This window comes from Myotis daubentonii, chromosome 1 (assembly GCF_963259705.1).
Source record: "Myotis daubentonii chromosome 1, mMyoDau2.1, whole genome shotgun sequence".
Taxonomy (NCBI): Eukaryota; Metazoa; Chordata; class Mammalia; order Chiroptera; family Vespertilionidae; genus Myotis; species Myotis daubentonii.
In genome coordinates, this window is record NC_081840.1 from 8,635,113 (window position 1) to 8,652,493 (window position 17,381).

The 17,381-nt window shown below is 40.6% G+C and overlaps 1 protein-coding gene and 1 pseudogene across 1 annotated transcript in view; both read right to left on the minus strand.

Moving 5' to 3' along the window:
- Positions 1-17,381, minus strand: part of CATSPERB (cation channel sperm associated auxiliary subunit beta) — an 88,327-nt gene that overhangs the window by 13,500 nt on the left and 57,446 nt on the right. Inside the window, exons 17-21 of the mRNA XM_059663011.1 lie at positions 12,773-12,960; positions 9,521-9,853; positions 5,321-5,460; positions 3,117-3,314; positions 1,994-2,104 (exon numbers count right to left, since the gene is read on the minus strand). Coding sequence (XP_059518994.1) covers positions 1,994-2,104; positions 3,117-3,314; positions 5,321-5,460; positions 9,521-9,853; positions 12,773-12,960 — 970 coding nt within the window. The remainder of the gene's footprint in view (positions 1-1,993; positions 2,105-3,116; positions 3,315-5,320; positions 5,461-9,520; positions 9,854-12,772; positions 12,961-17,381) is intronic.
- Positions 14,994-15,097, minus strand: LOC132223094 (U2 spliceosomal RNA; annotated as a pseudogene).

Below are 17,381 nucleotides of genomic sequence, written 5' to 3' on the forward strand. Positions count from 1 at the left end.
ACTGATCGATGTTTCTCTCTCATCGATGTTTCTAACTCTCTATCCTTCTCCCTTCCTCTCTGTAAAAAAAAAAAAATCAATAAAATATATATTTTTAAAAAAAGATTCCCATGTAAATACAGTAAGGTCATATTTCAATAGACGAGGCTTAACTCTAGTGATACAAGGTTTACTAGTATCTTTGAGAAACTGGAAGTGAAGAACTTAGTATTATAGTTGCTCATCGCCTGGAGTAGAGCTTATCTTGAAATCCAAGATTCAATAGGAAGTCAACCTCCTCATGTTGTATGTACGTGTAACAATATGTATGTGAATGTGTATTATTAGTTTGTTCAACAATTTGTAAGCGTTCCCCATGCCTGGCACTGCTCTTGGTACTAAGGATACAGAAGAGAGCAACATAGGAGTCTTCACACCTGACCTCTCCTTGGCTCCCATTAGAATTTCAAATGGGCTAAATGGGATGAGAGCATCTTTTCTCAAATGAGAAGAGCCCCCAGACCCATCGCACATCTCCAGCACAGGGACAAGCATGGTGTCCATAGCAAAGGAGAGTTCTTGTCCCAACATAGGCACATTTACACTCTTGGAGAGGTTCTGCCTGGAAAACAACCCAGCAGCACTCTCCCTCTCTGGAGTGTGGAGTGAACTGGGTAGAGACTAGAGGACACTTACTTTATAGGGTAGCTTCTTGAGGAAATTGTATAGATGCCGGTGGAATCTCTCTCTAGAAAAATGCACCTACCTGCCTATTTATTTGTACAAACAGATATTCATATCCATTCATGAACTCTCTCTCTCTCTCTCTCTCTCTCTCTCTCTCTCTCTCTCTCTCACACACACACACACACACACACACACATGACATAAAATGGCTTCTTTTGTTAAAAACTCTCCATTGTCTTCCCATCTCACAGAATATAAGCCAGATTCTTACAATGATTTATAAGGTCGTCTGTGACTTGGCCGTGGCATTACGTAGGACCTGATTTCCCCCAGGTCGATCTGCTCAAGCCGCACTGGCCTCCTCATCCTGGAATGCTCTTTGTTCCTCAAATATGTCAGGCATATTTCCAACTCTGGGCCTTTGCAGTTTCAAACAATTCGTCTGTCTAGAATGCTCTTCTGTCAGATACGACACGGCACACTCCATCACTGTTCTTAGGTTTTTGCTTAAATGTTACATTCATTGCAAAGCCCTCCTTAACCACTCTGTTTAGAGTTGTAATTCCCATCTCCACATTACTCATCCTCATCCCCCTGCCTTATCCCTTGGCTTATTTTTTTCTTTGTACTTATTACAATTTTACATATTTTATTCATTTATTTTATTTATTGTATTCCATAAAAAAAGTAAACTACATAAGGCAAGGTTGGTGTGTGTGTTGTTTTAAAAAAAAATCTATTTTGTTCTCTGACCTCTTTAGAGTCTTTGATTCTAAAACCATATACAGGAATAGCAGTAAAATGAAAGGAACTAAAGTAGTAGTAGGAGAAATGGGTAGCAGCAGTAGTAGTATTAATTATCATCATTATCACCACTATCATCACCACCACTAGCACCATTAATCACCACCACCATCATTATCACCATCATCACCACCATCATCACTACCACCATCATCATCACCATCATCACTACCACCACCATCACTATCACCATCATCACCACCACCATTATCATCATCACTATCACCACCATCATCACCATCATCTCTACCACCATCGTCATCATCACTATTACCACCATCATCACCATCATCTCTACCATCATCATCACCATCATCATCATCATCATCACTATCACCACCATCACCATCATCACCATCATTACCATCATCATCATCATCATCAACACCATCGAGAGCAGATGGAGCATTGTACTAAATGCACCTTTCCATTTAATCCCTGTAGCTATGTTCAACTGTAATTTTACTCAATGATTTCTTGAATTCAAATAAATACTAGTTTAGTTGTAAAAAAATTTACTTACCTTTGACTTGGGAAATAGATTTCTTGGTATGGGTTTGCTAGGATCTGCATGATAAAAATTATCTGTAAGTGGAATAGCAACTCCCATATTAGATGGAGGCCTGTAGTTTACCTGCAGGTGATTAAACAAAGAAAATGTATAACTCATTATTTACTATGTCTTCAATTTAAATATCTTAACTTTCCAGAAAAGCATTCAAAGCAAATTTGCTTTTGGTTCCAGGTATGAAAGTAAATTTCTATTCACCCTACACTCCCAATCAGTATTTTCTGGAATTTCAACAACCCTAGTCCATGGCAATATAATGTGAACCTTGTAAATAAGTTAAAAACTTTTTAGTACCTAAAACAGTGGCCATTAAGTCAATGCAAAATACAGTGGGGCCTTGACTTACGAGTGTCCCGACTAACGAGTTTTTTGAGATACCAGCTGTCTCTCCGCTGATTTTTTGCATTGAGTTGATAGAGTAATTTGAGTTAACGAGCTCCTTAACGAGCTCCGTCTCGGAACAAATTAAACTCGTAAGTCAAGGCCCCACTGTAGTTTAAACATCTTATAAAAAGTCTTAGTGACATATTTAGTAAATAATTCTTCAAGTTTGGTTATTTGCTTTTTTTGTCAAAAAAATTATAAGTAGTAAGCTAGATAGAAGAGTAATCATTTATATTTTAAAAAGATAAAAAAAATAAAGTCACAGATTCTGACAAGGCAAAAATTAAAATTGTTACTACATTGAAATGGAGCATATATATTACACACACACACACACACACACACATATATATATACACACACACACTCAGGATGGGTCAAAATAAGGGCAAATAACTTCATATTTTGCAAAATCCTAAGATTATGCCACTATTAATATACATAAATGATGTTCATAATGATGAAACTAAGTTACCAAGAAAAGTAATTATATCAGAAAGTTTTTACATTTCAGAAATAAATAATAATCACATCCTTCAAGTGACAGGAGGACTGAAAAATACCTGGAGAGTGAGCATCTTAAGAAAGAAACGCTAAGACTGGATGGCTAGCCAACCACACAGAAGTAACACATCACTGGTATTCTTAAAACCACCGGCTTAGGGTTTTCTAGTATTTTTTTGTTTTTTACCGGCAAAATTTTGATCATATTAAAATCCCGACTGCCTGTGTAAAATCCTTCGAGCCAGTCGTCCCTTGAGATAATGGTGCTAGGTTTGTGGCGCATAGACTTGAGATAACTGCAGCTGCTTTTCAATGTTGGTATAAACGTTGTAACAAAGCAGTCAGTCGAGGCTCCCCAGACAATAAGTGCCAACGACGTTGAACCCTGGAAATATCCAAAGAACGGAAGGTTATTTAAAGGAACTGTTATAGGCTGCACGAGGCCCACTCAAAGTTCACATGCTGATGTCTTAACCCCTCGCATCTCAGAATGTGACTGCATTTGGAGACAGGCCCTTGAAAGAGGTAACTGAGTTAGAATGAGGTCATTAGCATCGGTCCTACTTCCACAGGATGGGTGTCCTTACACCAAAAGGAAATTTGAACAGAGACACACACAGAGATGATGTGAAGACACAGGGAAAATGCGAGGCGGCCTTAGACGAAACCAGCCCTGCTGACACCTTGAACTTGGACTTCTAGCCTCCAGAACCCTGGGAAAATAAATTTGTGGTGTTTAAACCACTCAGTCTGTGGTATTTTGTTATGGTAGCTCTAGCAAAATAACACAGAAACCAACTAAAGAATATAGGAAAGTAATAGAAAAAGAAAAAAACACACAACAGAAATAGAGTGATAAGTTTGACAAAAAGATCTGTTTCAGAATAATTCATAACAGAAAACATAACGTTGTTTTCCTGGAAGAAAAACATTCCAATCTAATTGGAAATGGACAACTTTTGGAAATGAGCAAGACTCAGGAAGGCCTTACTAAAGAAACAGCACAGTCACATCCAACTCACATTGATGGGGCTTCCCCCAGTCACTGAGGGGCACCTGGATATTTGCTTTGATGATATGAATAAAATAACTCAGATTTGACATACATTTTGAAAAAAAAAGTTACCCACTTAGCAATCACTGTATTTCTCACAGATCTTGTTTTTAGTAGGAATTTATGCACAATAAGTATATTTGAACCTGGAACAATATTAAACATCCAATAAAATTTGATAAATTCTATTTGACATTTAAAATATTTTTGGAATTTTAAGAATGCAGACATACTAATAACTCCAGTGATGTAGTAAACTCTGGTAGTGGTAGTTTTGCTTCTATTCCCATATTCTGTAGCCATTAAAATTGATGTATTTTTAATGAATTTTTGCCCAAACACATTGAACCAGATGTAAGCAGAATTATACCATTAAAGGAAATTTGGGGGTGGCAGGGAAGCACAAGTTAAATAAGAGACAAGGAAGCAAACAGAAAAAGCCAGAATGTTGGACATTCTATAACACGTTTGACCCAGTTGCCACAAATTCAGTGGCAGGGGAAGAAAATGGAATAGTACTTTTCAACTAAAAAAAAAACTTAAGAGATAAAGTAATTATATACTATGTGGATCTCAATTCAAACAAACCAACTATAAAATTTTTTGAGAGAGTTGGGAAAATTTGATTATAGACCAAGTTTTATAGGACTTATAAGACAAAATTTCAGTTTTAAAAGTTTTAGGGATGATGATGGCATTGTGATTATGTGAGAGATAATACACAGATTTTTAGAGATGTATATTGAAGCATATAGGAGTGAAATGACATGTTTGCTATTTGTTTACAAATGTCAGAATCTAAACAAAAAATTAGACAGGGATGATAAAACTAGCAAAATCTTGACTAATTCGAGTGCAAAAGATAGATGGAAATTCTACTTTTGTCTACATGTTAATGTTTTCATGATAAAAAAAAACTTTAGAATATGTAGAAAAAAATTTATTGACTCAAGGATTAAAACATAGTTAAGTGATAGGAGCAAATTTTCGAAAGTGTATATATAACACTTTCCCAATTTTAGGGGGAAATACTGTAGGCTCAAAGTGATTGAACATTCTCTTCTTTAGATTCCCTACTCGAATCATCACATTTAATTCCCAAAACAACCTTACGAGGTAGGTATTATTATTATCTTCTCTATTTTATAAACAAGGAAACTTAACTACAGCAAAGTAACTTTCTCAAGTTCACATAGAAAGTACCGGAAATGAGATCGAATTCAGGTGGTATTTTCCGAGCTCCTTCTTTTAAACCCTAACCCTAACTCTTCTTTTCCTAGCTTACATGCTACATTCTCTCTAATTAATGATTTCTCTGTAATTAAAGGAAATCTTACTTGAAGGAAAGTTTTGCTAGCTGCAGAAATTTCCATTCCGTATCTATCAGTATTATCAAAAGAGCCTTTAACTTTAACATCCAACAAATTTGGGTTTCCAACAATTACTTTCAGTAGTGGTACTTCAAGTGTATGAGCACCTATAGAAACAAAGCTAATGGTTACCATCTACACCAATCAAAGGGTGATATGCTAATTAGACCGGGAGACCTTCTGGACGTCCTTCCAGACAAAGCCATGGTGGCGGGGCCGAGGCAGAGGCAGCTGGGGGCGAGCAGGCTGGTGGGGGGGGGGCAGTAGGGGTCAAGCAGGCTGGTGGGGGGCAGTTGGGGGCAAGCAGGCCAGCAGGCAGAGTGGTTAGGAGCAATCAGGCAGGCAGGCAGGTGAGCGGTCCCGGATTGCGAGAGAGATGTCTGACTGCCAGTTTAGGCCCAATCCCTAAACCAGCAGTTGGACATCCCCTGAGGGGTCCCAGATTGGAGAGGGTGCAGGCCGGGTGATCAGGCCGGCAAGGGGGACATTTGGGGGGGAGCTGACCGGCGGGGGGGGGGTGGGTGCAGTTAGGGATGATCAGGCCAGAAAGGGGGGCAGTTTGGGGCAATCAGGCCGGCAGGCAGAGTGGTTAGGAGTAATCAGCAGTCAGGCAAGTGAGCGGTTAGGAGCCACTAGTCCCAGATTGCGGGAGGGATGTCCGACTGCCGGTTTAGGCCTGATCCCTAAACCAGCAGTTGGACATCACCTAAGGGGTCCCAGATTGGAGAGGGTGCAGGCCAGGCTGATGTACGCCCCCACCCCCAAGTGCATGAATTTCATGTACTGGGCCACTAGTTAAATCATAAAAGTTTTAATCAATTTAATAATGATTGGCTAATACAGAATCTATTATCAAGACTGCATAATGGCTGTGAATACAGTTAATATAGAGTTAACTTTAATAGTTATTAGAAAACATTAACTTTGCAAATATTTTCTCCAAATTTCTCACAAAAGTATTGCTCCTCTCCACCCCTTATTCCTCAGCCAGGTTCTCCAATGCATGTAAAGTTCATTTGGTTAGTGCTGGTCACCCTGAGTTGGATAACTCAACAGAGAAACTGAAGGGTAGAGATTACTGGATCATATGGTAGTTCTATTTTTAATTTTTGAGGAACTTACATACTGCTTCCCATAGTGGCCCAACCAAGTTATATTCCTACTCCTCTCCCCATCCTCAGCAACTTTTGTTATCTTGTCTTTTAGATAATAGTCATTCCAACAGCTGTGAGGCAATATCTCACTGTGGTTTTGATTTGTACTTCTCTGATGGTTAGCAATGTTGAACACCTTTTCATGTTGGCCATTTGTGACTTCTTTGGGGAAATGTCTATATTCAGGTTCTTTGCCCATTTAATTGAATTATTTGTTGTTTTTTCGTCATTCGATAAGAGTTCAGTATATTTTTTAGATATTAACTCCTTATCAGGTACATGTTTGCAAATATTTTTTCCCATTCCATAGATTGCCTTTTCATCCTGTTTTTTTTTTTTTTTTTTGTGCAGAAGCTTTTTAGTTTGATGTAGTCCCACATATTTACTTTTTCTTTTATTGCCTGTGCATAAATGATACTTTGGGTGTCATTTTAAAACAAATCATTAACAAGACCAATGTCAAAGAGCTTCTCCTCTTAGTTTTCTTCTAGGAATGTTATGCTTTCAAGTCTCACATTTAGTCTTTAGTCCATTTTTGTGAGTGATGTACGTACGGGTCCAGTTTTATTCACATGCAACAGCATTTAATAAAGAGATTATTTCCCTATTGTACATTCCTGGCTCCCTTGTCAAAGATTAGCTGACTAGATATGCATGGGTTTAATTCTGGGCTCTCTATTCTATTCCACTGGTCTGTCTGTTTTTAAGTCAGTATGTTTTCATTAACATAGCTTTGTAATATAGTTTGAAATCAGAAAGTGTGATGCCTCCAGCTTTGTTCTTTCTCAATATTGCTTTGGCCACTCGGGGTCTTTAATGTGATTTACCATGTTAACAGAATGAAGAATAAAAATTGTTGATCACCTCAACAGACGCAGAAAAAGCATTCATCAAAATTCAACATTCATTCATGATAAAAAAAAATCTCAACAAATTAGGTATATAAGGAATATACATCAACACAATAAAGGTTTCACCCCCCCCCAAAAAAAAACATCTATAGCCTTCATTTACATAAATTGTATTTGGTTCTGTTTTTCATATAAGCCTCTATGAAAAGTGTTTTTTTCCTGTCATTATGGTTCATATATCTCCATTTACCTCTTTAAAAGTTTTGTGTATGCTGATTTTTTAATGTCTTTTGAATTTTTCTATTATGACAAGTTCTTGGAGATTAAAATTTTCTACTTCCTGTGCCTATCGGTCCTCTCTTCTGCTGGATCATTTTCTTGCATAGCTTTACCATTCTTTCCCTCCATTCATGTTCAGTGAAGATTAATTTTTTTCCATGGAAGTCCACATTACCTGGCTTACGCAAATATCCTAAGAAGGGTTTTATCCTAGCTCGTGCTGGTTCTCTGGGGTTACAATCATTTCTCAGCTTCAGGTTCCTGCACCTGGTGGGTACTCCCTGGTGTTGCTCAGCCTTGGGGTTTGGGTCTTTTACCGAAGATTCTTTTTCTCCACTCTGAGTCCCATGGAAACGATCAGCTCCCCAGCTCCTCTTTGGGTGGCGATACGTCCAGTTTTCCTAATCCCCTCTTTATGGCTTAACAGTCTCAGTTCCAATGTCCTAACACGAAGTAGGAGGCAGCCACATCTTCTGCCAAGGTTTGGGAATTAAAATCATCCCTCTGCCTAGATAGCCTATGCCCGAGCCTCAAATCCTGCGGGAAACCACACATTAGGTCCCTTTTTGGCTTTGAGTTCCCTCTTCATTTCTGGTGACACGCTTTTCTTCTCTTCCCTTCCCTTCCCTTCCCTTCCTTCCCCCTGTCCTGCCTCTCTTTCTGGCTCCGTTAATACTTAATTTTTTTGTTTTATTTTTTCCCCCAGTATGCCGTTTCGCCATCATCATTAACATTTTCTTATTTTTTAGAATTAATTTTTAGAGAGAGTGGAAGAGAGGGGGAGAGAAAGAGAAACATCGATGTGAGAAAGACACATCACTTGGTTGCCTCCTACACAAGGGATCGAGCCTGCAATCAAGGTCCATGCCCTTGGCTGGAATCACACCCAGAACCTCAGTCCAAGGGCCGATGCTCTATTCACTGAGCCAAACCCGTTAGGAATTGTTATTATTTTTTAAATAAATAAATGACTGAAAACAATAGGGAAAGGTTTAAAATTTTATTTAGAAACCATTATTTGGCTTTAAATAAATACTTGAAATAATTATAAAAATCCAAGGTAATGAAAAGGTTTAATTTTCAGAGGTAAGCAAAAAAATCTAAAGTCCCATGTAATCTTGGCCTGCTAACGGAACCTCATTTCCTCATTTGTAAAATGAGGATTAGAGTCTAGCCCAGCCGTGGGCAAACTACAGCCCGCGGGCTGGATCAGGCCCATTTGAAATGAATAAAACTAAAAAAAAAAAAAAAAAAAAAGACCGTACCCTTTTATGTAATGATGTTTACTTTGAATTTATATTAGATCACACAAACACTCCATCCATGCTTTTGTTCCGGCCCTCCGGTCCAGTTTAAGAACCCATTGTGGTCCTCGAGTCAAAAAGTTTGCCCACCCCCCTGGCTCTAGCCTTTTAGAGTTGTTATAAACATTAAATTAAAAAAAAATATAAAAATCATTTAATACAGAGCCTCACCCATAGTGAATGCTCAATAATTAGAAGCTAATACTGTTATAAGTAGAATGCCAGCCATTCTGGAAACCAAAGATAAAGAAAAATATCCTGGCCGCCTGGCATGGTGGGTGAGCATTGACCTATGAACTAGGAAATCATGGTTCAATTCCCCATCAGGGCACATGCCCAGGTTGCAGGCTGGGTCCCCAGTGAGGAGGCAGCTGATCAATGATTCTCTATCATCATTGATGTTTCTCTCTCTCTCTCTCTCTCTCTCTCTCTCTCTCTCTCTCTCTCCGCCCCCCTCTTCTTCATCTCTGAAATCAATAAAACATGTTTTAAAAAAGAAGAAAAATATTAGCGTATATTTCACATTCAGGGTAAACAAAAACATCTTCTTTTGATGTTTCCCAATAAAAATAAACTTACCTTTACCATGAGGTATGACCTTAATTTCTAAGGTCTGAGATTTCCCCAGATCAATGTATCTCAGGACACTGAGGGATAGTGTATTATCACCTTGCTGAAACAAATAATTACACGGTTTTGTGTATATTTTCCATTTCCGTCCATTCCTTTTTCCAAAGTCATATAAGAACCAGGAGTCTTTTACAAAAGTCATGTTGTTGGGAACTCTTTCAGGCATGGTGGCCATCGCTAACGCATTATTGTCATCTACAATGCTTGTGATCAGGAAGCTGCTGTAGCCAGGAATCACCACTGTCTTCTCTATATCCGAATCTTGAAATGAAGAAACAACACCTGGAGCTAGAACAGAAATTATTTGCTATGAAATAAAACAGCTACTGTTCTTCAAGCATTCTGGCAGATATAACTGATGAACACACTATTTGAGTTCTTAGTGTGTGTGTGTGTGTGTGTGTGTGTGTGTGTGTGTGTGTGTGTGTGTTTTGTTAATTCTCACCTGAGGATATTTTTTCCCCTTGGTTTTTAGAGAGTGGAAGGGAGGGGGAGAGACAGAGAGAGAAACATCGATGTGAGAGAGACACAGCAACTGGTTACCTCCTGCATGCACCTCTACTGTACAGGGATCAAGCCTGCAACCGAGGTACGTGCCCTTGGCTGGGATGGAAACTGCAACCCTTCAGGCCGAGGGCTGACGCTCTAATCACTGAGCAAAACTGGCCAGGGCAAGTTTTAAAACTACGGTCTTTTAAAAAATATATATATTTTTTATTGATTTTTTACAGAGAGGAAGGGAGAGAGATAGAGAGTCAGAAACATCGATGAGAGAGAAACATCAATCAGCTGCCTCCTGCACACCTCCTACTGGGGATGTGCCTGCAACCAAGGTACATGCCCTTGACCGGTATCAAACCTGGGACCTTTCAGTCCACAGGCCAAAGCTCTGAGCCAAACCAGTTAGGGCTAAACTATGGTCTTAACCATAAAACACATTGGCCAGATTTCAGGTTATAAATCAAAATATTTTATAGAAAGTGTGTCACGAATATGTCAAGCACAAACCTGTACTTTACACTTGACTATAATGGATTCTTTTTATTTTTTGTTTGTTTTTAGCTTCAAAAAGTGACGATATATTCTATCTCAAGCTGTATGTCCACAGCAGATTGGCTAGGGGTTTGATTTTGTTTCTTTTGTTCTCAGTGACACTCAGGCTGGTAAAGTCTCTACCTTCTGAAATGAGACAGTGTGAAGGGTGAAATGGATTCTCTAAAATTATCAGCAGGGGGTGGGGGGGGGAACATGTAGGGCTAAGTAATTATAAGAAAGCTGATTTCTTCACTGTAAAACTGCCAAGAGCTTTAACCTTGAATCTTGACCGTGATTCTATAAGAGAAGGATAATGTAATCAGTGTTCCCCCAGTACCTAAAGGCCTGCCTCCTACACAGAAGGTGCTCAATCAATATTTGTTGAACGGATGAATAATCGATTGTTTAAGGAGAGCATGAAGATTTAGAAGAAAAGAAGCTCTAGGGCGGGAACGTAAGCAACGCCATCATGTAGGGAATGGAAGGATTCCACAAAGCAGACAAAGAAGAAATGATCGGAGAAAAGCCAGCGGAGAGAACCTGAGAAAAGCCAAAAGAAGGCTCTTTCAAGGAGAGGGAGGGCATTGTTATCAAATGTTTCTCTTTTTTTCCTTTCATTATCAAGGGTTTTGAACAGGTCATGAATCATATCAACAAAACTTGCCTTATTCTGAAGTAATAACTAGAAGTAGTCAGAAAAGAATCTCGTAATTCCCTTGACTATGCACACATGCTCTAATTCAGTGATGGCGAAACTTTTGAGCTCGGCGTGCCAGCATTTTGAAAAACCCTAACTTAACTCTGGTGCCGTGTCACATATAGAAATTTTTTGACATTTGCAACCATAGTAAAACAAAGATTTATATTTTTGATATTTATTTTATATATTTAAATGCCATTTAACAAAGAAAAATCAACCCAAAAAATGAGTTCGCGTGTCACCTCTGACACGCGTGTCATAGGTTCGCCATCACTGCCTAATTTCTCCCATATCAGACACACCAACAAATCCTTTCCTCCAGCCCCCGTTCCCTCCCCCCGCCAGGCTGCCATGTTAAGGTCTCTCCTTCCCTTTATAGGGAAATTCCCCGAGTTGCCTTTATTCATGGGTTTTCAATTTCTCTCCTCTCATAGTTTTTAACTTTAATCCAATTAGATTTTGGTCTCTACTACTCCACCCAACCACAGCCATTGTCAAAGTTACCAATGACTTTCATATAAATCCACTGGCCAGATTTCTTTCATCATCTTACCTGACTTATTGGTAGCACCTAAACATCTTCACTCAGTTCTCCTCTGAGCATATCTTCCGATCTCCTTTCTAATTCTCCTCCATCTCCTGGACGACTAATTGTTGGAATTCCAGGGGTTGGACCTCAGACCTTTTCCTTTCTATACCTACAATCATGTTCTCATCTGGTCTCATAGCATTAACTATCATGCGTATGCTGACTGCTCAAATTTATCTCTCCAGTTCAGATGTTATAACTGAGTGCCAGACTTGTCTTTCTAAATAGCCACCTTATTTCTCCACTTGGATGAGCAACTGGCATGTTAAATTTAATATGATCCCTCACCTGATTATTGTAATTGCCTCCTGATTTCTCTGCTTTCCTTCTTGCCCTTTCTCCATCACCTGCCCAGTCTATTCTCAACACAAAAGGCAAAGTGGATTTTATTAAAACGTAAGTCCAGTCATGTCACTTTTTGTTCAAAGCTCCTCCAATGACTTCCTACTTACTCAGAGTAAAACCCAAATTCTTACAAAAATTATATTGTTTTGCTATGTATCTATCATATAATCCTTTGAAATAGAAATATCCTACATAATACTGGTTAAAAAATTTTTTATTATGGCAAGCAAAATCTGCATGGACTTCCTATTTTCTTTTGTTCCTCCTGAATATTATTTCATAAAAAAATAACATCAGGAATAAATGAAAAATTCCACTGTTGATGTAAATATCAATGAAGTTATAGCTAGGTTTTAGTTCATAGTAAATATAAAATTCCTCCAGAAACCTACATAGATGTATACTTCTGTAGATTGCCAATTGGACTAAATTTTGAAATCTATTCTTCCATAAATGAACATGAATGACCTTTTCAAAAGATAATTTTTCATTTTTATTAGCCATAAGAGCTATATTATATTATCACACTTACTTTGTAGATCAAGAGTAAGTTTGTAGAATTTTCCATCTTGATTAATGGAAAGAGAACTAGACAAACAAGAGCTCTCCTTCACATCTTCTAAGTCAAAAGGTTCGATTATTTCTACAATAACTGCAGACAAAAATCCTTCAGGAGTGTTGTGTTGCAATAGCTTTCTTATGTAAGCATTTCCAGTTTTCCTAAACAAACCAACATACATTAAGGAATGTGGATAAAACTGTGGCTTGAATGAGCAAGTTTATGAATACATAATTTACAAACAAAATGTACCACACGTATGGCTACCACATAAACATTTGATTAGTACTTCTTCAATCTCATTAGTTAATTAACAAAATGCCAATTACAGCAGTGGGACACAATTTTTCACCTATCAAACTAGCAAAGATCTTTTAAATGACAGGTTCAGGAGTGGTAAGAATTGAGTGGAGAAAGGCATGCATCCACTAGTGATGGTATTATAAATTGGTGCAAACTTCCCAGAAAGAAATTTGATAACTTGATATCACTTAAAGCTATTGCATTATTTGTTTCCCTCTGATGCCATAAATCTACTGGCGAGACTCCATCCTAAGGAAATAACACGGCAGGCGGGTAATGCGAGCGCGGAATCTGTCCACATGAAGACATCCATCATAGAATTATGATAACAGTTAGAAATAAGAATTACCAATAACAGGAAAATTAAGTAGATGTTACTACATGATCTACTTAGACAAAATGCTACTATTACAATGGTATGTACGGAGTTTTTAATTATACATGGGAGGTGATTACATTACAATGTCTAAAGGAAAGAAGCAGGGTGAAGGTTGTTAAAATGCATCTTGAAAGAACTAACCAGGAATTCAGCCAAGTGTTAACAGTTATTATTCCCATTTTCTTCTTTATGTTTATCCATGTTTAAGAAATTTCTACAATGGGCATGAACTTTTTAATCAAGAAAAACAATCTATCCTATCTAATAAAAGAGAAAAATGGTAATTGGCATACGACGATACCCTTTTCATTGGCTAATCAGGGCTATATGCAAATTAACTGCCAACTATGATTGGCAGTTAACTGCCAACTATGATTGGCAGTTAACTGCCAACTATGATTGGCAGTTAACTGCCAACTAAGATTGGCAGTTAACTGCCAACAAGATGGCGGTTAATTTGCATATGTAGGCACAACGCAGGGAGGTGAAAGGGAAAGCAGGAAGGAGCCCCCTGCCACTGACAGTGATCGGAAACCCAGGGGGGAGCTAAGAGCTGGGGGGCAGGGCAAAGGCGGCCCTGGGGCTGCCTTTGCCCTGCCCCCCAGCCATGATCGGAGAATCAGGCGCCTTTTCCACCCTGGCCAGTGATAGCAGGAAGTAGGGGTGGAGCCAGCGATGGGAGCTGGGCACGATCGAAGCTGGCAGTCCCTTGCCTGGGCCTAAAGCGGAGCCCACGATCGCGGGGTCGCTGCAGCTGTGGGTCCCCGCTTCCCCAGCCAGACGCCTCAGCCAGAGGCATTAGGCCTGGGCAGGGGCGGAGCCTGCAACCGCGGGGAGCTGGGGGTCCCCTGCCCAGGCCTGACACCTCTGCCGGAGGCCTCAGGCCTGGTCAAGGGGCTGATCCGGTGATTGGTGATCGGAGGGTGATGAGGGTCAACTCCTCTGGCCGAGGCATCAGGCCTGGGCGGGGGGCGGAGCCGGGGATTGGGGGGATATGATGGTCCCCTTGCCCAGGCCTGAAGCCTGGGTCAGAGGCGTCAGGCTTGGGCGGGGGGTGGAGCCAGCGATCAGAGGGAGATGGGGGTCCCCTGCCCAGGCATGATTCCTGGGCCAGAGGCCTCAGGCCTGGGCGGGGGCCAGAGCCAGTGATCGGGGGGAGATGGGGGTCCCCTGTCCAAGCCTGACACCTCTGGCGGAGGCGTCAGGCCTGGGCAAGGGGCCGATCCTGCGATTGGAGGGTGATGGGGGTCAACGCCTGAGGGCTCCCAGTATGTGAGAGGGGGTAGACTGGGCTGAGGGACACTCCCCTCCCCACACACACCCAGTGCACGAATTTCGTGCACTGGGCCCCTAGTTTTAAAATATTAACCTATGGACACATATGTAATACCCTTTGTAATACTTTAAGCAATAAAAAAAATAAAAATAAAAAAAAATATTAACCTAGGACATCCACATGCAAAAAAAAAAATCTAGATACAGACTTTACATCCTTTACAAAAATTAACTTAAAATGGGTCATATACTTAAATATAAAATTCAAACTTATTAAATCCTAGAAGATAACCTAGGGAGAACATCTACACTTGATCTTAGCCAAAAGGCCGAGAAGCGATTAGGGAGAACATCTAGATAATCTTGAGTATGGCAGTGACCTCTAATATACAATGCCAAAGGTACAATCCATGAAAGAAAATAATTGGTAAGCTGTACTTTATTAAAATTAAAAACTTCTCCTCTGTGAACCACACTGTCAAGAGAATTAGAAGACAAGCCACAGACGGCAAGAACATATTTGCAAGAGACCTAGCTGACAAAAAGGCTGTGAACCAAAATAAACTGTAGGAGAGGAAAAAAGAAGCCTTTTTCCCCTCTACCCTCCTAGGTTCTGTGGCTGGGGCCTTGTAAATCCAACTGACAAAAGGCACATGTGTGTCATGCTTAAACACAGGAGAAACTCCGTGATGACTAACTCAAAGGGGTGGTTAGAACTTGCAGCTTATCTAGCATCTTAATAAAGATGGTTGAAATCTAATGCCAAGGCGTTGGTGTTAGAAAGTGAGGCTTTTGGAATGTGATTTGGGTCATGAGGGTGGAGCTGAATGGACTAAGACACCCACTTGCTTCCTTTCTATTTAATACGGACCTAGACACTGCAATAGGACAAAGGGACAATATGCTAAGAAGTGTTAAGAAACAAAACATGCTCTTTGCAGGTGATATGATTATATACTTAGAAAAATTTCTACTCAGAAAACCCAAAGGAGTATATAGTAACAACAGTTCTGGAATTATTAAAAGAATTTAGCAAATTTGAAAAAAATTTTTAAAATATATTTTATTGATTTTTAACAGAGAGGAGGGGAGAGGGATAGAGAGTTAGAAACATCAATGAGAGAGAAACATCAATCAGCTGCCTCCTGCACACTCTCTACTTGGGGATGTGCCTGCAACCAAGGTACATGCCCCTGACCGGAATCGAACCTGGGACCCTTCAGTCCACAGGTCGACGCTCTATCCACTGAGCCATACTGGTTCGGGCTGAAAAATTTTAATATACAAAGTCAATTACAAGACTTGTACTTCTGTTTTAAATGCAGAAAGATGCACACCGGACAAGAAGAAAGAGAGAAAGCACAAAGTCAACACGTAAGCCCATCATTGAACTAAGGTCCCAAGATAACCAACTAGCTTGAAATCCAGGGGAATGAGCCACACCAAGGAAAGTCCGAACACTGGCACAGTCTTCCCTCTGTAAAAGCAGGGAGGCAGGAACACAGTGCTGGCCACGAGGCAAGAGGTAAGGATTAGCTAAAATCGTAGAAACTGCCAAAGGCTGGCACAGGAGTCCGGAAATGCTGAGGCACCTTCAAGTGACATAAGTCAGAGGAACACAAACACCACATGACTTGACTTACACGTGGAGTCTAAAGAGCAATATAAATGGACAAACAAAACAGAAACAGACTTGTAGGCACAGAGAACAGACGGATGGTGGCTGCAGGGAGAAGGCTGGGGGGCTGGGTGGAGAAGGCGAAGGGATTGAGAAGTACAAATTGGTAGTTCCAGGGATGCAAAGTACAGCATAGGGTAATAGAGCTAATAATATCATTAATGACGATGGATGGTGCCAGGTGGGTACTAGATGTATGGGGGGAATTACTTTGTAAATTATATAAATATCTAACCATGACTCTGTACACCTGAAACTAATATAAAATAACTAGAGGCCCAATGCACGAAATTCGTGCAAGGGGCTTGGCCCTCGCAGCCCCTTGCAGCCCCTGGCCGCCTGGGCCGGCCCTCACAGCACCGGCTTCATCTGGAAGGTCATCTGGAAGGTCATCTGGACGGTCGTTCTGCTGTTTGGTCTAATTAGCATATTAGCTCTTTATTAGATAGGATAGTGAATGCCAACTGCAGTGGGGGGGAGTGGCACTTTTATAAGGGGGGTCTGTACTCGCAAGCTCCTTCCCCTGGGCTTCCCTGAGGCTCATGGGAAGGATCAGTGCCAGCTGAGGACCAGAGTGACCGTTGCTGGTGGTGCAGGCAGCACCGGGAATCCGAGGATGAGGAGGAAGCAGGCAGCATCCCCCACTTCCCTGAACCTTCTTTCACAGAAAGCAAAAGCCTTAAGCCGCAGGGGGTTGGGCATTAGACACTCTTGCACCCAGGCCTCAAAAGAGGTGATCAGTGGTTGGGATAACGTGTCTGGAGGGTGCTGGTGCTGAAGCCCGGCCCTCCTCCTTCCCTCGCCTTCTCCAGGAGGCAAAAGCTACTGAGAGAGGAAGCAAAGCCACTCACCCACCCACAGGGCAGAGGCCAGGAAACACTGCAGAGGAGGGAAGGACCGACGAATAACTCTCTGACCCTGCAGGAGGGTGGGGACGCTGCCTCGGG